The 26,179-nt window shown below is 43.0% G+C and overlaps 1 protein-coding gene across 1 annotated transcript in view; it reads left to right on the forward strand.

Annotated features, from left to right (window-relative positions):
* Positions 1-26,179, forward strand: part of LOC138946347 (uncharacterized) — a 27,100-nt gene continuing 921 nt past the window's right edge. The window contains exons 1-10 of the mRNA XM_070317907.1: positions 1-182; positions 9,202-9,304; positions 14,850-15,070; positions 16,138-16,304; positions 16,589-16,839; positions 18,696-19,117; positions 22,883-23,167; positions 23,641-23,829; positions 24,496-24,643; positions 26,133-26,179. The exon at positions 26,133-26,179 is cut by the window's right edge and continues 921 nt beyond it. Of these exons, the coding sequence (XP_070174008.1) occupies positions 9,223-9,304; positions 14,850-15,070; positions 16,138-16,304; positions 16,589-16,839; positions 18,696-19,117; positions 22,883-23,167; positions 23,641-23,829; positions 24,496-24,643; positions 26,133-26,179 (1,812 nt within the window). The 5' untranslated portion in view covers positions 1-182; positions 9,202-9,222. The remainder of the gene's footprint in view (positions 183-9,201; positions 9,305-14,849; positions 15,071-16,137; positions 16,305-16,588; positions 16,840-18,695; positions 19,118-22,882; positions 23,168-23,640; positions 23,830-24,495; positions 24,644-26,132) is intronic.

The raw sequence follows: 26,179 nt of genomic DNA on the forward strand, positions 1-26,179 counted from the left end.
CGTATGATATTAGGAGTCTGTGTATGGGGTTGGCTGTTGACTTGGGGGGTTGGGTGTCATGTGCTGACCATTTTATTTTGTTGTGTGGGGTAAACAGCAGGGCGACAGCGAACTTCCGAGGATCACAGTGAAATTCGGACATCATCCACGGATTGGATTTTTAAACAACTATAACTTTCCAGGTGAGTTTTCCACATTTGTTCAGATTTTCTCTTGAGTTTGTTTTGTGCTTAAAAAAGGAAACTTGATTTTTTTTCTCAATAACTTAAAAATCATTCTTGACTTATGCTTATAGATGTGTGAATTTCTTAAACAGACTGCTCCAACTGATTTGACTGCAATTGTGGTGAGGTTTTTTTTAATATTTTTTTTCTTATTATTTTTCTTACACAAAATAATGTGTGAACCATTTCTCGAAGTTGGACAAAAAAGCACCCGATCACACGCGACCGCACCCGACTTTGGCACTTCGCCTGCATGGAATTTCTGTGTCTTTCTAGTAGGTTTATCATGGTAACGCACTTGCGCTCGGAAGCGAGAGGTTGCGAGTTCGACCCTGGGTCAGGGCGTTAGCAATTTTCTCCCCCCTTTCCTAACCTAGGTGGTGGGTTCAAGTGCTAGTCTTTCGGATGAGACGAAAAACCGAGGTCCCTTCGTGTACACTACATTGGGGTGTGCACGTTAAAGATCCCACGATTGACAAAAGGGTCTTTCCTGGCAAAATTGTATAGGCATAGATAAACATGTCCACCAAAATACCCGTGTGACTTGGAATAATAGGCGGTGAAAAGTTGGATATGCGCCGAAATGGCTGCGATCTGCTAGTCGATGTGAATGCGTGATGTATTGTGTAAAAAATTCCATCTCACACGGCATAATTAAATCCCTGCGCCTTGAATATGTGCGCGATATAAATTGCATAAAATAAAAATAAAATAAACAAATAAATCCCTGCGCTTAGAACTGTACCTACGGAATACGCGCGATATAAGCCTCATATTGATTGATTGATATTCTTAGGTTTTGCCAGGTTTAACTGCATACACTTGAACAATGCGTTTGTTCTGATGCATCTTCATTAAAATAGCTATCGAACTACTGTACACTCCAACGGATCTTGATCTACGGCACTGCGTGTAATATTTAACGGAGTGGCTCAGGAAGCGACTAGAACACAGTGATGGTGTCCGCGAACCAAAGAGCGTGAATCGCAATTAGTCCCATATATCATGATCATAAGCATGGGAATTAAAAAAGATTAAAAAAATAAAAATAACCCCAACTTTTTTTCAGTTATGACACAACATAAGTCTGATTCGCATCGAATTCTTCACCAAAGCTGAAACTTGCGAACCATCTATTAATTGCTTCAGTCAGTCGCTAATGATCGTGCTGTTGCCGAGATACAAGTCTTTCTGAGTATGAAACTGACTTCCATATAACGCTTTTTCTAAAACATTTTAACTTAAACAAATCTGTATGAACGATTCAATCACGGTCCTCGGGGGGAAAAGATAGCTTGAGAGAGAGAGAGAGTGTGTGTGTGTGTGTGTGTGTGTGTGTGTGTGTGTGTGTGTGTGTGTGTGTGTGTGTGTGTGTGTGTGTGTGTGTGTGTCTGTCTGTCTGTGTTCCTGATCCCGTGTACATGTGTGCGTTTGTGTGTGTCTGTCCGTGTCTCCGCGCTCTCCCTCGTGTGTGTGCGTATTTGTGAGTGTGTGTGTGCGTGTGTGTGTCTGTGTGCTTATCCGTCTGCGTTCCTTATCCCATGTACGTGTGTGCGTTTGTGTGGTTCTGTCTGTCAGTGTCTGCGCGCTCGCTCGTGTTTTTGTGCGTGTGTCTGTGTGTTTAGATGCATTTACGCGCGCTTGTGTGTGTGTGTGTGTGTGTGTGTGTGTGTGTGTGTGTTTGTGTATGTGTGTGTATATATGTGCGTGTGTGTGTGTCTTTGTGTGTGTATGTGTGAGTGCCGTGTTTGTGTCACATGGCGACTGGTGTAAACACTGGTTTTGTGACGACTGCATGGTCATCACCCAAGTTATAAATCAGTGTGGCTGGTGACCACTCACCGCTTGTTCAGCCTTGTCGAGCAGCATTCACTCTTTCGACAAAGCTACTTTGGGTTACATACCCATTCCATAGTTGTCACCGTTGAGTGCAAGGCTTAGCGACATTTCTGTGGGATCCGACACAGAGGTGGGTGAAGTTCAGTCAGATCTTTTTCAACTTTTTAGACAGAAGGCTCCAATCCTTCGCTAAATTAGACAAGTTTAGCCATCCTCCGTTAGGATGATAGTATCGTACGTAGTGGTAGTCAAGGGCTGCAGCGAGTCGGTAAATTCAGCGCCGCAAGGGATATCATAGAAGCAACGATGATTTAATAAGTGCGATGGGACACATATCACGTATTTGTGAAAAGTAACATGAATCGAAGCCGACTCTGTGTAGAATGTCTGAGCTTGTCCATTACAAACACCGAATAGGTTATTTTTCTTACAGCTATGCATCACTGCACTGTAAGCAATTTCTGCAAATCCCAATTTTTCTGAGTTGATTTTCTAGAAACCAAGGTGCTAGGCACTGCTTGACATTCCAACAGTAAGAAAGATCGAACGACTCTGTGTTTGTGCACGTGCCGAAGTCAAAAAGTACGGTCACGACCCTGTTTCGTATGTGCTGACACATAATTATGTGTGATGCCTGGCAGCGGTCTCAATCCTCAGGGCCATCGCGGACCTAGAATATACACGGGACCCCTCCCCCCCTCCGCCCAAACCACCCTCCCGCCCCACCCTACCTCACGCCCCCCCCCCCCCCCCTAATGCCTCCGATTTAAAACTGCGTCCCATTTCGTTTATACCTTGCTGACTCAGATTTTCCTGAATATTATGCCTGTAATTTTGCCTGAATTTTAAGACTCTCACCTCTGTTGAATCTTTCTTTTTGTTAAACGAGGGTTCAACGTCCTGCGTTTGTTTTGTATAACTCTTTTTGCGTTGTAAACCTAGCCACCTGTCAATAGAGAAACAAAATTTGCCCTCAAAGGCTTGAGAACACCTTTGATTGGCAGCAACCATGCGTCAACTTCTCGTGCAACCAAGATGGTTATGGTAGACCAATGATAGAATCAAGGGTTTTACACAAACTGCTTAGAATACAGCAATTATTATGTTGTAAACTAAGTCAACTTTTACCGAAGAGAAGAAAGAACAAGTCGCGTAAGGCGAACGTCCGGGGATATCATACCCAGGAACTCTCGTGTGAAATTTCATGAAGATCGGTCCTGTAGTTTTCTCTGAATCGCTCTACACACACACACACACACACACACGCGCGCGCGCGCGCGCGCGCGCACATACTTACACACATTCACCACGATCCTCGTCTCGATTCCTCGTCCATGTTAAAACACTCGGGAGCATATATAATATAGAAAACTTTCATTTGACATTATCTGCCCTCAGTAAAAACACATTCATAGATTCTCAAGCTATCAAGAGGGTTTTAGGCGTGAAGATGATACATGTTGTTGTACACCCTCATGGTTAAACCATAAGGGATACCGAAGCCGCGACAAGTCGACAGACAGGTTATGCTTTAGTCAACGACCTTGACCACATTGCTCATACAGTGGAACCCTCCTTTTAAGACCACCACCCCCAATTTAAGACCACCCCCCAATTTAAGACCACCCCCTCCCCAATTTAAGACCACCACCCCCAATTTAAGACCACCCCCCAATTTAAGACCACCCCCAATTTAAGACCACCCCCCAATTTAAGACCACCCCCAATTTAAGACCACCCCCCAATTTAAGACCACCCCCAATCTAAGACCACCCCTAATTTAAGACCACCCCCCAATTTAAGACCACCCCCAATTTAAGACCACCCCAATTTAAGACCACCCCCAATTTAAGACCACCCCCAATGTAAGACCACCACCCCCCAATGTAAGACCACCACCCCCCAATTTAAGATACCCCCCCCCCCCAATTTAAGACCACCACCCCCCCTGAATTTCTCCGATTTGTTTAGGTGTTAAAAGGGGTTCCCTTGTTTAGAAACTGTCGGGTTGTTTATGCGGCCTCCTTGAGAAAAACTGTGTTTGACGGTGACACTGGAAAGCGTGTGGACACTTTGTATTCGATGGCAGCCATTCACTGTAACACATGAAAGATACATACCCTCCCGTCTGGATGGTCTTGTGAATCACCATAGATTCGTCCAGGCTTGTACCAGGCATAAGAGCATCATTCCGCCAGGACACATATGTGACCCTCCACCACGAAATGAGTCGGATGTCACCTTGCGCGCTTCTGCGCTACGCTGAATATACGTCCCGGGGGTGTCAGGCACCAGTGTGAGGGTCACCTTAGTCCCAGGGTTATAACTCAAACAGTTTTTGCTTCTAAAACGGTTTTCACCACTGGATAGAGCATAAAAAAACTCGTTAGGAAAATGTAATAATATGAAAATCATGCAAAGGTGACATGCGACTCATTCCGTGGTGGAGGGTCACATATCAAAAATCAACAGCACGGCTGCTTATTATGCAGTGAGATTGTTTTGCTGAATCAATGTTGTAATTACACCTCATTAAGCAAAACTCATTCAGTCAAAAGTTACCACTCTGCATAGACATCAGTCCTGTTGAGTTATGCTATGTCTCTAACTGGAAGGATATGTTAAGTGCTGTTTAAATGTACACTACATTGGGGTGTGCACGTTAAAGATCCCACGATTGTCAAAAGGGTCTTTCCTGGCAAAATTGTATAGGCATAGATACAAAATGTCCACCAAAATACCCGTGTGACTTGGAATAATAGGCTGTGAAAAGTAGGATATGCGCCTAAATGGCTGCGATCTGCTGGTCGAAGTAAATGCGTGATGTATTGTGTAAAAAATTCCATCTCACACGGCATAAATAGATCCCTGCGCCTTGAGTCCGAGTCTGGAGATACGCGCGCGATATAAGACTTCATATAACATAAAGGCCATGCTGGAGCTGTGGACATTAACAAAATAGTTTAATCTAAACTGAAGGGATCTTTGACTTGGTTCTCAGGCAATCAAGAGGGTTTTAGATGTTATGCCTTACACCGTAGGTCAGATCGCTACTCTGCCTCGGCGTGCGATGACCTCTGCCGCGTTATGGGCAGAATATACCTGCGCAGTTTCAGCGGCACAGACGACGCTTTGCATTTTATTTATGCCGCGATAGGGATTATGACGAGTACTTGGCCTGTTTTCCTTTCATGCAACGTGTAGCGGGCGGGGATAATCTGCAGTGCGTCGTCGGTCCTGCTGAAGCTACATATGTGAGCGGAGCCCCTTATTTCTTCGTGCGTTTTCCGATCTTCTTGTTCTTGTTCTTGTTCTTCTTGTTCCTGTCCGTTTTGTCCTTTTTCTGCTTGTTCTTCACTTTTTTTTGTTCAAGTACTTGTTTTTCTTGTTCTTGTTCTGCTTGTTCTGCTTGTACTTCTTGTTCTTGTATTTGTTCTGCTGTTTGTGTTTGTGTGCATGTTCTTCTTGTTCCTGTATTTTGTTCTGCTTGTTCTTGTCTTTCTTGTTGTAGTTCTTGTTCTTGTACTTCTTTCGTTGTTCTTCTTGTTCTTCTTACTTTTATCGATCTTGGTTTTCTATTGCGTTCCTGGGTTTTACATTCTAAGGAACAACTTTGTGGCGAGAGCTGTGCATGCCACCCCGTTCTGTACCCAAGATGTCACTTGAGCATTGTGACGCCGTCTTCGGGGGTATACGTGCTAGGAATGTGTGTGTTTCCAATTCCCAGGACTTTCGCTGAAAAGTCGGGGTCTGTAACGTGTGCATTCACGCGGACATAAGGATTAGTGCCACAATGTCGTCTTTTTGTCAGCACTGAACGTTGTCTCTAAATAATACCAAAACAATTCCCGCCGTACAAGGGATTCGAACCCACGCCGATATCGAAGAACTGGTTACAAAGTCATCACGCTACCGGCTGTGCTACGGACCCGCTCCTGGGACCGGTTTAATGTGTCAGCAATACAGTCCAGGGCTCCCCACGGACGCCCCTCTTAGTGCGTCCCGGGACCCACACTTTCAATTTTTAGAGGGTCCATGGACACCCACTGCAGAATTTTAGAGGGTCCTGATTAAAGGTCCATTGCTTTTAACCTTCTTTCCAACGCGCGTGAAATTGACATTGGTGCTTACACGAGACGTATACAGTCTGAAACCGTTACGTGCCTCAGGTACACAATACGATTGCAGTCTGAAAATGGTATACAGTACGCACGATAAAAGAACATTCAGTGCGTCCCAGGACCCGCTCTATTAAAGTCTAGTGCGTCCCGGAACCCCCTCCATACATTTTTAGTACGTGTTTTCGGCTTCTAGTGCGTATAGGACGCAGGGACGCGCACTATGGGGAGCCCTGCTCAGTTTCTTTGACCCAACATTTGGTGAGTGAAGCGAGTTGGGCGAGGAAGTAGCGTTTCTTGGGCAATTCTCTCCGAGAGGAACGCTAGGCTTTTACGAGAGTAGGCGAGCATGGCTTGGAGGTGTTCGCTACGAGAAAAAAAATGGCGGCCACATAGCTGCCAATCCGATTGGCTCTTCATGGCTGATTACCCACCAGTGCAGACGACCTATCCAGTATCAACCAATGGTGTTTAATTCTTGCGTAGGTAGCCATCAAACCGTTTCATATACACTCTCGCTGTCTTGCACAACGAGAGGCTAGCTGCAAGCAGTTCTAGCTTCTGTCCAAACAAAAACCCCACTCGTCAGCTGTTGTTGAACGAGTGAAATGCAGAAATCCGACCAAATCGGATTTCATAAAAAAAGATTTTAGTCGACCGACTGTGCTTCTTCGCATGGGACTTGCCTGATTACAATGCTCCCCTCCCCCAGCACCGTGTTCGGACAACCGCAGTCAGGAGACGATTGAAGCGATGGTCCGACTATCAGTGTGGCCACCACGAGTTCACGAAACCTCTCTTTTAAGTGCGTACGCAGCCGTTCTACATGTAAGGAGGGGCGGAGACGGAAACGAAAGTGGAATTGTAGAACACAAAAAAGAAAAATTGAAGTGTAAAGGAAAACGTTAACAAAACACGCTTCTGTCAGCTTCAAAGGACAAGAAACACGTTTGAACAATAGTGAAAAGTAGAGAGTTTTTGTTAACTGGAGTACTTTACTTTACTAAAAAAAAGATTGAGGTAAACTTTGGTTAGGTTTAAGTTCGGTTGCTTGTTATTAGTTTCGCGTTATGTTTTGTTTTGTTTTTGGGTCTTTGGCTTAGTTTTGTTAATTTAGTTTATTAATTGTTTAGTTTTAAGTTACATTACTTATTTTTAAGCTCACTAGAGAAAGCAGAAATCCAACCATTGACCCCGCCCCCGAACGTTTAGTATTGACAAAAATACGTTACAAATTATACAAAGAAGCAAAGGACACCCCGAACGAGGAGTTTTTCGATGATGATGAAATAGAACTCTCACCACAAATTCAACCACCCACTCTTCCCTCCCTCTACCCCATCTGCAAACTCCCCGCCCCCACCCCACTGCAAACATTGCCAGAAAACAGACAACTAAACACACACACACACACACACACACACACACACACACACACACACACACACACACACACACACACACACACACACACACACACACAAACAAAGCTCAATTAAAAAACCCAATAGCTATTGATATTTCATAGTGTGTTTTTAACGCGCGAACGCCGACAGGCAGAATAGCACTGGTGCACAGCTTGGACTGACATTTATAATAATAATAATAATAAAGTGTATTTATATTGCGCCTATCCCTTACAAAAAACAAAAATATTTGGCTCTAAGCGCATTACAACATGTGTAGGGACTTGGTACAATCAAGTCTGACAAATACAATAACACAACATACAGTCGGTCTCTTGGGTAAAACTGGGAAAAGCAGCTTCGACATTTAAACACTGCTACTAAAAAATCCTCTAACAATGCATACTGCTTTACAATATGCATTTATGTATAAATATAGTTAAAGAACATCGAGTTAATAGGAATTAGAAAAGGTTCTTATGATAAAACTATCTAGCGAACGACGAAGAAGAAGAAGAATAAAACTATCAATGTCAATGTATAACAAGTCATTCAACGTAAATGGCCAACGAACAACAACAAAGCAATGATGATAAAACAGTTATATAGCTATTCTGATGAACACGTGGGGGAATTCGGGGGCTGTGATTGGATGGTCTCTCCAGATCATCAATGCATATTGCTGCCAAAGTCCGCCATTTTACTCAATATCCAAAAGCATATTGAGACAAATGGCCGACGCATGGTTCCGGTTTACACATCTGTACCACGCGGCGATGTTTCTATCGACAACAGCATACACTGACAACTTAAAAAGCTGTTTCAACAACTGTGTTGTGAAATCGAATGCACTTGGAGTCAGTTTTTCTTCCAAAGTCAGAAAGCGTGTAGCGGTGTGCATGTCTGCGCGAACATGATGCGCGTAAGAAGTTTGTCTGCTATCAAAACCTGAGATCAACGCATCGACGCAAAAACTGTCATTTTGTAAGTTTGGAACAACAAATCAAGGTCATAACAGCTATATAATTGCTATTATGTTTTCAGCGTAGCAATAGGGTCCGATATTTAGACTCGAACAAGTATAATGCGACTCGTCTTCGACTCGTCGCATTATACTTGTCTCGTCTAAATATCGGACCCTATTGCTACGCTGAAAACACAATAGCTGGTAATACTCAATGGCTAATAACGAGGCAGAACTAAATAGTATCGACACAAGATTAAAACAAAACATATTCCTGGAGACACATTTATACATGTATCAAATAATCAATATACAAAATACAGCCCTCGCACACTCGCACACGCACGCCAAGGCACGTGTAGTCGCACTCATACACCGCGACAGCTATCGCGCGCACGTACAAGGGGAAAAACAGGTTTATTTGATGTGCTTGAAAGCCATCAGACGGATCACCATCACCGCATGCGTTGACTGGTTTATCTCCCCCTCTGAATAAATTAAGAGTCACAGCCAACACACGGTTCATCTTGAACGTGCACAAATTCGAAAGTGGAGCAAAAATTCTGTTTGCACGGAGTTATGCGTAATTTATGTCAGATCACGCTCTGTGTGATATTTAAATATATCGGTTGCTCGTCTTGTGTTTGCAGTGGCTGTCTCGAGATCTCGTAATGAGGAACCTTTGGCTTCTTCTGGTTTGCTGTTCCTTTGTGTGTGGAATACATGCTATCAAAAAACTGGCTGAAATGAGCGGTAAGTTGATGTGTGTGTTTGTGTGAGTGTGTGTGTGTTAGTGTGTGTGTTAGTGTTCGTGTTAGTGTGTGTGTGTGTGTGTGTGTTATTGTGTGTGTGTATGTCTGTGTGTGTGTGTGTGTGTGTGTGTGTGTGTGTGTGTGTGTGTGTGTGGGTGTGTGTGTGTGTGTGTGTGTGTGTGTGAGTGAGTGTGTGTGTTTGTGAGTGTATGTGTATATGTGTGTCAGCGCTTTCACGGCCGAAGGGTTTTGGCCTGCACAGAATTTACTAGTCTCGGTAAAAAAAAAATGTAGGGTGTTCATTATAATTCTACAAGGCCGACTAGTGAATTAAATATATTCATTAATTACCTTCTACGTGACTTGTTTAATTGTGTGTGGTGAGGGGCGGGGGCGGGGGTAGTTGAGACTATGGTGCGCACGGAAAAGATCCTGTAATCCATGTCAGAGTTCGGTGGGTTATAGAAACACAAAAATACCCAGCATGAGAGATGTTCAACGTGCGGGCTACTTCACCTGCCTTGACCTCTCACCAATTCATTGTAAAGCGCGTAGAGAACGTCAAGCGCTCTATAAATCTCCCATATTATTATTATTAGAGCACTGCTAACCTGATGAACACTCAGAACAGGTCACACGAAAAGGTAGTTTGGTGTCTTAAGATATACTTCCCCCCCCTCCCCCGCGCAAATGACGTTGCACACCCACCCTGACCTCATATCTGAGGAGACTAAGACAATTTTTGAGCAAAACACAAAAATCAACAACGATTTTGTTTACTTAATCAGAAAACGAGAAAAGTTAAAATATTGGAAGGGTTAATTCGGGACGTACAAAATGAATCATTTACAAGGACGACGGGCGCAGTGTCGTGGTGGTAAGACGTCGCCCTCTTAATCGGGAGGTCGTGAGTTCGAATCCCGGTCGCCGCTGCCGCCTGGTGGGTTAAGAGTGGAGATTTTTCCGATCTCCCAGGTCAACTTATGTGCAGACCTGCTAGTGACTTAACTCCCTTCGTGTGTACACGCAAGCACAAGATCAAGTGCGCACGGAAAAGAACCTGTAATCCATGTCAGAGTTCGGTGGGTTACAGAAACACGAAAATACCCAGCATGCCTCCCCCGAAATCGGCGTATGCTGCCTGAATGGCGGGGTAAAAACGGTCATACACGTAAAAATCCACTGGTGCTAAAAACATGAGTGAACGTGGGAGTCTAAGCCCATGAACGAAGAAGAAGAAGAAGAAGATTTACAAGAACTTCGACCTATCGGCCTGGCGCTCTCCTTTTTGCGAAAACAGCCATGCGTTGCTCAGAATCACAATAGCCCGCTCAGAGAAAAGTCGCTCTGGATTGGTCTATGCAACGGGCTCACAACGAGGCAAATCGCTTCACGATGGCGACGAAGAAAGCACGATTGCTGCGAGATATGAAAAAAGTTGTACTTCTTAAACTAGTAGACGATTCGGTCAGTGAAATCGTCAGAGAGAATGTAGTTATGATGGGAAATTTAGCTGGGGTAGTCCCTGAACCTTGAAAAGCGGTGGATCCCTCGGGTCACGTCGAAAACGACGCCGAGAAGATCGAAATACGCTACACGGCATCGCAGTGTAAACACCGCCGCCATCTTGGATAACGCGGCGGGCGGTGGGCGGTGGGCGAGCACATACCAAAGCCGCTCGCCGAGTGCTTCGCGAGCGCTTTCCTACACTGCCCTAAGAAACGGCTTTTTGTCATTCGCACTGCGAGCGACCCGTGGCGAACCGCTCTGGGCAACTCGTCTCAGGTAACAACGTATAAACAATCATGTCCCAAATAGGTCCAAGTTACCTCAAAGGACGTTAAACCCCAAAGTCAGTCAGTCAGCGGAAACAGTTTTGCCCAGAGTCTCAGGTTTTACCAGGCTATGTGAGAGAAGACAGAAGGATAGTTTAGGGAAGAATAAAAACCAAGGCCAAATTTGTTAAGGTTGCTGGGGAAAGAAGCCTCAAGGGTAGGTCATCATTTCTCGCCTTTCAAGAAAAATGTTGAAAAACTGTTGCCCTGACAATGGGGGCTCGATCTACTTTTGCAAATGGGTAAGTATGACGTCATCAAATAGCTTAATCAAAAACCGGAGAAAAACGAACCACAGACAGACAGACAGACGGATACACATACCTAGGGAGGCAAAGTTTGTCTCAACTTTCACTCAATCTTGATTGAATGTAAACAAATTAAAAAAAAGTCGCGTAAGGCGAAATAACAACATTTAGTCAAGCTGTCGAACTCACAGAATGAAACTGAACGCACTGCTTTTTTCACCAAGTCCACATACTCGTAGTTTCGTCAGTCTACCACTCGTGGCAAAGGCAGTGAAATCGACAAGCCATGCAGAATAGTGCGGTAGTGGTCGCGCTGAGCAGGATAACACGCTTTTCTGTATGTCTATTCTTTTTAGCTTACTGAGTTTGTTTTTAATCCAAACATATCATATCTATATGTTTTTGGAATCAGGGACCGACAAGGAATAAGATGAAATTGTTTTTAAATCGATTTCGGAAAATTAATTTTAATAATAATTTTCATATTTTTAATTTTCACAGCTTGTTTGTAATCCAAATATAACATTTGTATATGTTTTTGGAATCAGAAAATGACGACGAATAAGATAAAATTATTTTTCGATCGTTTGATAAAAAAATGATTTTAATTACAAGTTTCCGATTTTTAATGACCAAACTCATTTATTAGTTTTTAAGCCACCAAGCTGAAATGCAATACCAAAGTCCGGCCTTTGTCGAAGATTGCTTGGCCAAAATGTCAATCCATTTGATTGAAAAATGAGGGTGTGACAGTGCCGCCTCAACTTTTACAAAAAGCCGGATATGACGTCATCAAAGGTATTTATCGAAAAAAGGGAGAAAAAAAGTCCGGGAATATCATTCCCAGAAACTTTTATGTCAAATTTCATAAAGATCGGTCCAGTAGTTTACTCTGAATCGCTCTACACACACACGCACAGACACAGACACAGACACACACACACACACACACACGTACACACACACAAACACACATACACGCACGCACATACACCACGACCCTCGTCTCGATTCCCCCTCTATGTTAAAACATTTAGTCAAAACTTGACTAAATGTAAAAAGGAATAAAGTGACAGCTGATTGATTTTTTAGTAACTCTACGTATTGTTAAATGCTTCAAGCTGCTACCTCCATGGAACTATACATATACGTGCATGCGTAGGCACGTGTCACTGGGTAGTGGGCGGGGGTGGGGGCGGGGGGGGGGGGGGGTGGGGGAGGTTAGTGGGTGGGCTTTGTGTGTTTGGATGGAAATCTACCGGAGCTCTCTTAAGCCTTATTGTCAAACAAAAAAATCATTAAAATTACAAGCATGTAGCATTAAAAAAAAAAATTCACAAAGAAAAAAGAACCAGTCACGTAAGGCGAAATTACTACATTATTTTAGTCAAGCTGTGGAACTCACAGAATGAAACTGTACGCACTGCATTTTTTCACAATGACCGTAGTCCGCCGCTTGTGCATAACGGAGTGAAACTGACGAGCCTGTTCAGCGCGGTAGTGGTTTCGCTGTGCTGCATAGCACGCTTTTCTGTACCTCTCTTCGTTTTAACTTTATGAGCGTGTTTTTAATCCAAACATATTACATATCCATATGTTTTTGGAATCAGGAACCGACAAGGAATAAGATGAAATTGTTTTTAAATCGATTTCGGAAATGTAATTTTGATCATAATTTTTATATTTTTAATTTTCAGAGCTTGTTTTTAATCCAAATACAACATATTTATATGTTTTTGGAATCAGGAAATGATGTAGAATAAGATGAACGTAAATTTGGATCGTTTTATATAAATAAAAAAAAATGTATTACAATTTTCAGATTTTTAATGACCAAGGTCATTAATTAATTTTTAAGCCACCAAGCTGAAATGCAATACCGAAGTCCGGCCTTCGTCGAAGATTGCTTTACAAAAATGTCAATCAATCTTTCAACATTTGATATGCAACAAACATGTATTCACAATGTATCTCCGACAGATTTACTCGTGCGGTGGCGTAGTGCATTAGGCATACAGTGAACGCCCCTTTTCTGACCCCCCCCCCCCCCCCATATTAGACTCCATCCGTTCAAGACCATGTTTACTCAGATTTTTTTATGACCTCTGTAAATTTAAGACCCGATTTTCTGGGAATATTTTACTATTATTTTTTTAAAGGGCGAGGAGGAGTGTTCACGAGAACTAAAAACTGTTCTTTAATGAGTTATTTGTACCTGATGCTGTTCTAAATTGTCCATTGCTGCCACGGAGGACATTCAAATCTTAGTTTTATCAAAACAACTCAAGTGTAGGCTATATGAATCTTATTTAATGCATAATATCTAACAACTTTCTCTTCTATTCGAATCCCCCCCCTCCCCGCGGGTTAGGGGGAAGAATTTACCCGATGCTCCCCAGCATGTCGTAAGAGGCGACTAACGGATTCTGTTTCTCCTTTTACCCTTGTTAAGTGTTTCTTGTATAGAATATAGTCAATTTTTGTGAAGATTTTAGTCAAGCAGTATGTAAGAAATGTTAAGTCCTTTGTACTGGAAACTTGCATTCTCCCATTGTACTAGGTTGCAAGCCCCTGGAGCACATTTTTGATTAGTGCTTTTGTAAACAAGAAACAATTGACAAGTGGCTCTATCCCATCTCCCCCCTTTCCCTGTCGCGATATAACCTTCGTGGTTGAAAACGACGTTAAACACCAAATAAAGTAAGGAAAGTTCTATTCGAATTCGAAACTATATAAAGCTTTCACGGTCACAGATGTCTTAATAAAAGGTGTTGTGCGGAATCAAGGTTTTGCAAACACTAATAGCGCGTTGATTACCCTTTGGTTCAGACAGACATGCCGTGGTGCTTTGGTGAACGCTCCTTCTATGAACCTTTCCTCCCCTGTAAACAAAATCGTGTTCAATACTAGAGAGAAGGGGGGAGAGAGAGAGAGAGAGAGAGAGAGAGAGAGAGAGAGAGAGAGAGAGAGAGAGAGAGAGAGAGAGAGAGAGAGAAAGAGAGAGAGTGAGAGTGGGAGAGAGTGAGAGATCAAATCAAATCAAATCAAATCTTATTTTACGAGCAAATCGGTACTCACCAACCCAAAAACAGCACAAAGACAAGATAGAATGTTCGCCTTGTCCAGAAGAAGCCTCCATTGGTGAAAATTCGACGATGTCTTTGTGCTGTGTTAATGAGTACCGATTTCTTTTGTTTTTTTAAATCAGAATACATGTTATCTTTTTACATTTAGTCATGGACGGGGAATCGAGACTGCTCAGCACAACCACTCCCGCGCTAGTCTGGCTTGTCAATTTAACTACCTTTCCCAAGGGCCAAGAGCGGTGGACTGACGATGCTACGAGTATACGATCTTGGTGAAGAAATGCAGTGCGTTCAGTTTCAGTTTCATTCTTTGAGTTCGACGTCGACAGCTTGACTAAATGTTGTAGTTTCGCCTTTCACGACTTGTTACTTTTCAGACTACTCCGATCATCCATGCATTCGTTCGTGTGGCGACAACAGCCTCCCAAGACGCTGCGAGTATGACTGGACGCTGGAGTTGTACTACACTCTGTCCAAGGCCTGCTTCGACTGCCCCTTCAACCTCACGGACTGCACACGACCCCACTGCGTCACCGCGGAAGGCACGTCACGTGGTATTCTCACAGCCAATCGCGTTCTTCCTGGACCGGAGATTCAGGTGAGAGTATTTTTTTTATTGGCTCACGTAAGTGTAGCCTATGCGATGATAAACTTTGTCTGTCTGTGCGTGCGTGTGTGTGTGATAGAAACTTTAACATTTCCGAGTCTATGGATTACGTCAGTCTCGGTCAAAAGTGTTCGACGTGTGTGATAGAAACTATTTGAAGACGTCACATTATGACGTAAGAGGGTTAGACGTCACGCAAAGGAATTACTGAAAGTCTCGGTCATTGTTATTGTGAGCGGGCCGAGACTACTTGGCAGATCCAGGGTCTCGCTTTCTTGCACAGTTTCACCTATGCTTACTGTGTGTGTGTGTGTGTGTGTGTGTGTGTGTGTGTGTGTGTGTGTGTGTGTGTGTGTGTGTGTGTATGTGTGACGGAGTGATTGAGTTTGTGTTACTGTTTGTCGATTTCTTACGTGAGCCTTGAAGGCTTCGCCTCTTGTTGAACATGTTGATGATGTTTTCTGTGTTTTTCATTAAGTGGCATGATGCGCTTTAGCCTCGTAACAGCCTGCACAGATCTTGGGTTTTAATGGGATTGTTTATGTTTAAGATGATTATATGCCAATTCTTAGAGCTGTAAAGCCACACGTGTTTTTGCACAGTTTGTATTGTAATGGCAATCTATAATCATGTCTCATGTAGGTGTTCGTGCTTTTTAATTTTTTTTTATTGTTCACACAGTCATCCAACAACATAAGACAACATATTATTTATTGTCAATACAATATGACTTTTTCCTCCGAGACATATCCCTAAACAAGATTTTTAAACTTTATGAAAGAGATTAAGATTTTCAACCAGATTTAAAATACCGATCTGAGTTTTCAGGAAAAGTCAACCTTTTAAATGTGATACGCCTTAAATGTGAATAGTTTTCAAAGACGTGGTTGAGAACATTGCATGGTGCCCTTATGGTTAAGAAACTAACCCTAAGAAATCTCCTTAATAAATAAACTGTGCATGGTCATGAATGAGGACTGGCGACAGAATGCAGATGAAAAATTGAATTGTCATCCAAATTTGGAAATTAATGTTGAGTATGGTTTGCTGTACTGTAGGTGTGTGAAGGAGACGAGATCGTGGTGAACGTGCACAATGCCATGGACACAGTCGCGGGGACCACCATCCACTGGCACGGCCTCCTGCAGAGGGGTACCCCCCATATGGACGGCGTCAACCTCATCACACAGTGCTCCATCCACCAGCTCTCCACCTTTCAGTACAGGTGAGATATTACCTGTCCCAATATAGGCCAATTTGGTCCTAAAAGGACGTACAAATCAAGTCAGTCAGGTAAGGGATATGTGTTTTATTCAACAACTCTCAACCGCTAAACCATTACGTCCAATGTTAGCCCCCCCCCCCCACACACACACACACACCACACACACACACACACACACACACACACACACACACACACAAACACACACACACACAACGAATACTGGACAGAAAAAAAACAGGACAAAAATGTCTTAATACAATTCATTCTCGCGTCATCAATAGATTCATGGCGAAGGATCCAGGGACATACTGGTGGCATTCTCACGCAGGGCTTCAGCGCTCTGAGGGTTTGTTCGGCCATCTTGTCATTCGTCAGAATCCGTCACGTGACCCCCACAGCGCCCTCTACGATTATGATCTTCCGGAACACGTCATGTCGATCACTGATTGGCTGATACAGATGACGGATAACCGCTTCGCTGCGCATCACCATGATGATGGTGACAACAAACCCGCCGCCATGTTGATCAATGGTGAGTGTTGATACATTATTTAACTTAGTTACGGAATCGATAATATTTTTTGTTTTTTGGATTGGTTGCCTTGTAGATTTAGCACCTCAGTGGTTGGCGGACTGAGTAATTGCGTGAGTATAAATACATTTACAATTTAGTGAATAAACGAGTAAGATCGTTTTTTAACGGGCGAGTTAGTTGGTCAATTATTGTTGTTATTTAACGTCCCTTAAACCTATTTGGCTCAGTGGGCAATGCCAATTAGATTCTGGTTTCTTTATCAGTTTCCATGATGGCCTACGTGTTTGAACCGCTTTACATTTAGGTCTAGTTGACCTCTTTTTAAAGGCACAGTGCAGCTCACAGCCTTCGTTTTGCGTTTTTGTTGCAGCTGAGTGCATTTACAGTTCAAAAATCCTCCTATGGTAGTAAAACAAACCCAAAACTACCCAACGACGACATCTGTGAAGCTCGACAGTTTCTTGTTCACGCGAGTGCATACATTAACCTAGTTATTATACGTGGTGTTTGGTCGGAGTTCGATTCAACTGAGTGATTCCGGCCTCCATTTTGTTTTACACAAACTCATGATGACGTCTGACATAGTTTGCTTTAGTGACGTGTCTTTTTGTGCATGATGTGGTGATCTACCTGATCTAAATGTAGATCCAACAAGAGGCGAAGCCTTCAAGGCTCACGTAAGAAATCGACAAACAGTAACACAAACTCAATCACTCCGTCACACATACACACACACACACAGTAAGCATTGGTGACACTGTGCAAGAAAGAGAGACACTAGATCTAGATCTGTCTGTCTGCATGTAGCCTACTTACAGACACGACTGCCAAATAGTCTCGGCCCGCTCAAAATAACAATGACCGAGACATTCCTTCGCGTGACGTCTAACCCTCTTACGCCATAATGTGACGTCTTCAAATGACGAAATGTTAAAGTTTCTACCACAGACATACACACGCACGCACGCACATACGCACATACGCACATACGCACGCACGCACAGACAGACAAAGTTACGATCGCATAGGCTACACTTACGTGAGCCAAAAATAGGTCAGGACCAACCGGGTCCGAGTACGAAATTAATTTGTAAAAAAATCGCAGTTCTTGACTCTTTGGGTGCAAGTCAATGAAACTTGGTAGTTCTTCTAACGGATAGCTGCCTGAGGTATGACTAAAAGCCCCAGGGGCTCCGTGCACCTGGATTTGACAAGTTCAGTACCTTTAAGTTGCCTGCTGTGCAGTTTGAGTTTCTAAATTTCAATGTTAAGGCTCTTCTCCAACACCCAGCTAGCGATTTTAACCTTTTTACATCGTATTTGTTTTCGTTGTGTGGGGGTTAAAACTAACTACTTTTCACTGCAAACGTCGTTCAAAGCCAAAGAAAGACACATTCAAAAAAGCAACAAAACGTACATTTAGAATAAGCTGCACTTGGTCTATTCAAAATACTTAATTCCTCCATCGTCAACTGTGCGCATCAAAGCTGTTATGTACACGGGTGCTGATGGATGCAGAAACAACTATATGTGACCCTCCACCACGAAATGAGTCGCATGTCACATTTGCATGATTTTCATAGTTTTACATTTTCCTAAAGAGTTTTTTTATGCTCTATCCAGTGGTAAAAACCGTTTTAGAAAAGAGCGAAAACTGTTTGAGTTATAAGCCTGTGACTAAGGTGACCCTCACACTGTTACCAGACACTCCCCGGACTTATATTAAGCCTAGCGCAGAACCGCGCGAGGTGACATGCGACTCATTTCGTGGTGGAGGGTCACATATTAAAGCTGTATATGATTACTTCGCACGGAGAAAAAATCGACCTCAATCATCCTTAAATCTGTCACAGGCAAAGGCGCATTCCACGAGTTCATGGACCCTACAACCGGAAACAAAACCCATACGCCTCACGCAGAGTTCACGGTCAAACCAGGCAACAGGTACCGCTTCCGGGTCATCAGCGCGGCGCAGCTGAACTGTCCCATCCAGGTTTCCGTTGACAATCACACTCTCATGGTCATCGCTTCTGACGGTAGCAATTTTGACCCCATCGTGGTCGATTCCTTCAACATCTTTGCAGGAGAGCGCTACGACTTTGTGCTCATCACCCATAACTTCTCACAGCCTATCAACCACTGGATACGAGTTAGGGGCCTTGCCGACTGTAGCAACAAGAAAGCTCACCAGGTGGCAGTGCTGCGCTACGAGGGGGCGCCACCGGGGCTTCCAGGTCTGGACACGAGCTATGAGGCTGGCGAGCGACTTGGAATTGTGAGATAATGTTTTTGAAATTCTACTTTTTAAATTTAATTTCCAAATCAAAAACAAAAAGTTGCAAGAGAAGAATTTTGTTTCTGATACTTCCTGTTTGATTGACACTTTGGATGGCCTCCCTTTGTACCGTTGCCTTGCAACTCGATTTCCTGCGCGTAAGAAAGTGTCATGTTTAACTCTTGGTGTTTTATGTTTCACAGGCATTTGTTCTTAAGGGGGGGGGGGGGGGGGTAGATTCAGTTGTGACAGTGATGTCTATATCTAGCTTTCATTACTGTGTGTCTTTTTACAATTAGTCAAGCTTTGACTAAAGGTTTTAACATCTGTTTTGTGATAAATGTCTTTGATGGCGTCATATTTGGCTTTTTGTGAAAGTTGAGGCGGCACTGTTACGCTCTCATTTTTCAACCAACTTTCTTCAAAGTTTGGTCAAGCTATCTTCGACAAAGGCCAAACTTTGGTATTGCATTTCAGCTTGGAAGTTAAAATTTCATTGATGAGTTTGCTCATTAAAGTTATCATCAAAATCAAATTATCGCAAAGAGATTCAAAATTGATTGCATCGTATTTTTCATTAAATTCTGAATCTAAAAATATATACATATGTCATGTTTACTCTTAAAATGTGATCACAATTAACGAAAATAGGTTAATTAGTACTACGATTAAAATTTAAGAAATCGATCCAAAAATGATTTCATCTTATCCTTTATCATTTCCTGATTCCAAAAACATATAGATCATATATGTTATATTCAAAACAAGCTCAGAGAGTTACACAAATACAGAAAATCGCGCTTTCCTGCTTAGCGCAATACGCTACCGCGCTATTCTGGCTAGTCAATTTCACTTCGTTTTGCACGTGAAAAGTGAGCGATTTCCTTTTCGTGGAGATTGACGAACCTGTCTTGTCTTGGTGAAAAAATGCAGTGCGTTCAGTTTCATTTGGTGAGTTCAACAGCTTGACTCAATGTATAGTAATTTCGCATCACGCGACTTGTTTATGTTTGCTTTCGTAATATTAAAAAAATTGTCGTGTATAATGTATCAGGGCATCATTCAATTAATTGGCAAACATTCCGATTGTACATGCCTTTGAAAGGTGCACGTGCACCACTATTTAAACAACCATTACTTCCCACAACGTAAACCCGTCCTTTTCTTCCCTTATTGACTCACATGCAAAGCAAAAGTGAGTCTATGTACTCACCCGAGTCGTCCGTCCGTCCGTCCGTCCGTCCCCCCCCGTCCGTCCGTCCGTCCGTCCGGACGTCCGTCCGGAAAACTTTATTGTTGGATATTTCTTGGACACTATTCAGTCTATCAGTACCAAATTTGGCAAGATGGTGTATGATGACAAGGCCCCAAAAAACATACACAGCATCTTGACCTTGCTTCAAGGTCAAGGTCGCAGGGGCCATAAATGTTGCCTAAAAACAGCTATTTTTCACATTTTTCCCATTTTCTCTGAAGTTTGTGAGATTCAATACCTCACCTATATATGATATATAGGGCAAAGTAAGCCCCATCTTTTGATACCAGTTTGGTTTACCTTGCTTCAAGGTCAAGGTCACAGGAGCTCTTCAAAGTTGGATTGTATACATATTTTGAAGTGACCTTGACCCTGAACTATGGAAGATAACTGTTTCAAACTTAAAAATTATGTGGGGCACATGTTATGCTTTCATCATGAGACACATTTGGTCACATATGATCAAGGTCAAGGTCACTTTGACCCTTATGAAATGTGACCAAAATAAGGTAGTGAACCACTAAAAGTGACCATATCTCATGGTAGAAAGAGCCAATAAGCACCATTGTACTTCCTATGTCTTGAATTAACAGCTTTGTGTTGCATGACCTTGGATGACCTTGACCTTGGGTCACATGTATTTTGGTAGGAAAATGTGTAAAGCAGTTCTTAGTGTATGATGTCATTGCTAGGTTTAGTTATTTGACCTTGACCCTGAAGGTCAAGGTCATGTAAAGGTCAAGGTCAAGCATGTGAGTCGTATGGGCTTTGCCCTTCTTGTTTGACTAAAATTATATCAATTACAAAACACACACGGCTGGTTTTCGGAATGAGAATATCGTCGGTGAAATTGTGGGACCTCGTGAGTGACTTGGCGCCAAGAGTCACTTACGAGTTCCAAGAATTTCACCGACGATGTAATTAAATAGCTTTGTAAAAAAATCATTTTTCTTGTTCAAATGTTGTCACTCCTGTGTTTTGAGAGGAGGTTATATTCTAGAGTCGTCGTTGCGGAGGCTTGTATTTGAACAGCCCCGTATTCACAGAAGAGTCTCGGGGCTTGGCAAACACAACCACATACTTGCAGGCAAACACGCACTTACGCACGCACTTACGCACGCACTTACGCACGCACTTACGCACGCGCGCACGTACGCACATACGCACGCTCGCACGCACGCGCGCACGCACGCACACACGCACATACACACACACACACACACACACACACACACACACACACACACATCTTTCCTCAACCTACCTGACCCATTGTACTTGAGACACTCGACCCAGGATGAATCCGCAGTAAGTTAATCGCCTTTGTCAATGGCGGTTTAAATAAGATTTGAATCAGCAAGACATGAACATCGCGCAGTACGAATAGCTAGTGGAATACTATCGCATAGCATAGCACGTTCAACGGTAGAAACGCTTTCACCGCAGTAACGATATCATATGTCATGACCATTATTGAATACTATCTTTGGTACAAGGTTTCTTCATTTGAGGATGAACGGTGTTTGTTCATAATTATTCACCTGTCTGATTGTCTCAGGTGCAGAATATTGGTTGGCTACTCATACTTTTACGTATTGTTGTTATCTACTGTTAGAGCGCTTAAACTTTCTTTGTTTTTGACACCCCGATACAGGCGATTTCTGGGATAGAATCGGAAGGTAGTGAGTTCAAATGCCGGCCGCGGGGTAAGTGTGGAGAATTTTCCGATCTCCCAGGTCAACTGATGTGCAGACCAGCTAGTGCCTTATCCCCCTTCGTGTGTACACGCAAGCACAAGACCAAGTGCGCACGGAAAAGATTAAGAGTTCGGTGGGTTATTCAAACACGAAAATACCCAGCATGCCTTCCCCGAAAGCGGCGTATGGCTGCCTGAATGGCGGGGAGAAAACGGTCATACACGTTAAAATCCACTCGTGCAAAAAAATGAGTGACCGTGGGAGTTTCAGCCCTTGAACGAAAAAGAAGAAGAAGAATCAAATCTTTCCCGTCGACCACCTCTCAATAATGACCCACAACGACCTCCCCAAAAGAACCCCGACTAAGATTCTCTCTCTCTTCATAGCTTTATACGAGGGGACCACCGGCCCATAACTAGTCTACCATTTTGGCCAGTCACTTGGGTAGTCGTTCAAGACAGGTTTGACCGTATCTTTGGCCCGAGGCTTCTCTTTTTCTTACAGAAAAGCGTCGTGTAACTGTTTTATTATCCTGTTCTGATTTTTTTCAATTCGTTTGCTTCCAAGTATTTTTGAAGACACAAATCCGAGCTAAGTGTTCACCCTTTCATTAATATGTCATTGTGTTTCTCGTTCGCCGATATAAAAATTGAACAGAGCAAGGTTCTGGCGAATTTTTTGTTCTTCTCCTATAATTAAATGTTCTATTTACTCACCTTTCTCTGTCTCCAATAGCATTAACTGCTGATGAGACGATAAACAATATAATAACCAACTCACTTTTCTCGTTTTTGATTTTCTTCTTTCTTGAAGAAACTGAATCCCTGGAACACACGTGGCACAGACATGCTGATTCCGGTAGACCGCCTGAACTCTACGGAACCCGACGATGACAGTCTCCAGGAGGTCCCGGACAGGAGGTTCTACCTCGCCATGGATTTCAACAAGATCGATAACTTCCACTTCAACAAGCCAGGGTTGTACCCCTTGGCTTCCGTGGCGAGCAACAAGCATCTCTACTCTCCTCAGATCAACCACCTGTCTTTCTCTTTGCCCCGGGTTCCACCGCTCACGCAGTTTGAGGACATCAATGAAGAGGTGAGGTATGGAGGCTTACCAGCTCCAAAACCTGGGGTAACCAATATCTCGGGAAAAGAATTTATCCAAACAATTCTTTTTTTAAACATTTTTAAAATGTTGGTATGCATGGTTTGATTAGCCACCTAAACTGGTCTCTTTCATGAAGTCAAGCCCCGTATATGTGACCCTCCACCACGAAATGAGTCGCATGTCACCTCGCGCGGTTCTGCGCTAGGCTTAATATAAGTCCGGGGAGTGTCTGGTAACAGTGTGAGGGTCACCTTAGTCACAGGCTTATAACTCAAACACTTTTCTAAAACGGTTTTCACCACTGGATGGAGCATAAAAAACTCTTTGTGAAAATGTAAAAATATGAAAATCATGCAAAGGTGACATGCGACTCATTCCGTGGTGGAGGGTCACATATATATTTAACTGATTTGTACAATTGCTCCCGCGATCTCTCAGTGACAACTTGTTGTTATCCACAGGAGACCTTCTGCAATCCCGAGCAAGTACAGGTGCACTGTGACCAGGAGTACTGTGAGTGCACTCATCGCCTGAAGGTGGCGCTCGGGGAGGTGGTGGAGCTCATCTTTATTGATGAGGGCGTGATCTTTAACGCCAACCACCCCATGCATTTGCATGGCTACAAGTTCAGGGTCATTGGCATGGACCGGGTGAGTCGAGCATGCAGAAGAGACACAATGTAAATACAGCAACAATAAACAATAACAATCGTCAGAAGAACAGCACTTAATTCATCCTGTGTAGGAAATGAAACTTAACCACCTAACTGCCGAAATAATTTTGTTGAAAAAAAATTAAAATAAACACAGCATAACATGCAAGGTATTACAATCAGACCGACGCTGAAAAAAATGGTCTCCAGGGGAGGTAATCATCTTAATGGTTGCACTTCAAAGGGCAATATGCAGTGGTTCTTTCCCTTGTCAGAGTATTGATTTTTTTCCCACCATTGCATCATCATTTATTATTGTTATTATCAACTCTCCAAAAAAGACCAGGTGATCATTGTGCGCCTGAGAACCGGCCACTGCAGACTCAGGCAGCACATGTTCTCAAAATTCCACATTTGGGACACGCCTGTATGCCACTGTGGCATCGCAGACATGACAGTGGAACACCTCCTCCAACACTGTCCAATCCACCAGAAACTACGAGCAGAAACATGGCCTGCGGACACACCAGTTCAGGAGAAGATCTTCGGCACCCTGCGGAGTCTTCGCTGTACTGCAAACTTCATCAGAAGTTCCGGAGTCCCTGTCTGAGCGATCGAGAAGAAGAAGAAGAAGATTCATTATGATGCTGTCATTTGTTTTCAGCTGAACGAGTCCACGTCCATCGAAACAATAAAGGCAATGGACCGTAACGGGCAGTTGAGGCGCAAATTCACCAAGGGTATCCTCAAAGACACTGTCACTGTTCCGGATGGGGGGTACACCATCATCAGGTTCAAGGCCGACAATCCGGGTGAGTAAATCCTTACGACACAAGGTGTAAACGGTGGTGTTTATTAATGTTATTTATTTATTGATTTATTAGTTACTAAGATGGTTGTGTGCCGCCGGGGGGGAAAAAAACAGAAAAAAACCAGAAAACCCCCCAGAAAAAAAACTGAAAAAAAAGACAGAAAAAGAAACAGAAAGAAGCATACATTTTGAAACAGAGAGACCCCTGAGAACAAACCATGCACACATTCTCATTCATTTGTTCACAGATTCCTTTTTTTCCCCTTCATATTACTTTTTGTTTTCCTTCATTTTCCTTTGTATCATAAGTGTGTGTCGTGTCTACTTATAGGCCCACTCCGCTTCCCGTAAACCATCAGTTTCTGGCCACACTGGCTTTTACACACAGTACACACACCCTTTCGTTTTAACCCTTACCGCTAGAGAACATCCTAGGTGCCCTCCATAAAGAGCGAGCATTTGTCAAAGAATGTATTTGTGCGTGGCCAGCCGGATTTTCTTTAAAACAAATCGGAAGCCTCGTTTTGGCGCTAGAACTAACTTTTAACATCTAGATAATAAATTGACAGCATGTGAGACAAACATTCTTAAATCATAAAATGATCCTTTTTTTCATCAAGACAAGATCAGTACAATTCGAAAAAAGGAAGCCCAGAAGCAAGTCATGCAAGGTCGTGTTTGCCCAAGCAGACGAATTTTCTGCATATCGCCAGTTTCTTTGAACGGTCAACCGCCACCGCTCAGTTCGTGCCACACGCACTCGTTTGTTGCATTTTAGATTCAGAGGTACACAATAACGTGCTATTGCAGATATAGCGAGTTGCATTGAAACCACAAACTGACGACTTAATTTATCACGTATGTGAACAAGGGAAACTGGGTCACACGGGTCCACGATCGTTCAGGGGTTGAGTAAACCACGAGAACAGGTGTGTGGTTTACGCATGTTAAAACACAGTTCAAACGAACTGTGTCATTTAATGATGTTACATGCTAGTGCAAGTGTGTTCCATAAGGTTAGAATTGCTTAATTCGTGAAAGATTCCATCGTTCTGTAAATCTCATTTGAGGCGGAGTGAGGCTTTAAAAGACCACTGGGTCGACGTAATAGTAAATGGAACGTTTTGTTTTGTCAATAGTTAAACGTTCCAGTAACCTACAATTCTTGTTTTGTGATTCATTTTCCTTCTTAGGCCTAAAAAAAAAATAGGTGTGGTTACGGTAACCCGACCTACCCTATTTTTAGGGGCCGGCCCTATAACGTTTTATTACATTTGTCCAAAAAACCCCACAAAAACCAAGAAAACGAGTGCAGAAAACGCAATGAAAGCGAAAGCGCCCGAGTCGCACACTTATTTCCCTGTCAAGTAGGTTTAATTTGTACACATTAGAAAAAAAAGAAAGAAAAAAAAGTGATTGCCTACCTTCCTACCCTATTGTTTTTGGCTATGTTACCGTAACCACACCTATTATTTTTTTTGGCCTTACAGGTATATGGCTGATGCACTGTCACATCGAGTTCCACGCGGCCATAGGT

The sequence above is a fragment of the Littorina saxatilis genome, linkage group LG13, assembly GCF_037325665.1.
Source record: "Littorina saxatilis isolate snail1 linkage group LG13, US_GU_Lsax_2.0, whole genome shotgun sequence".
Classification (NCBI taxonomy): domain Eukaryota; kingdom Metazoa; phylum Mollusca; class Gastropoda; order Littorinimorpha; family Littorinidae; genus Littorina; species Littorina saxatilis.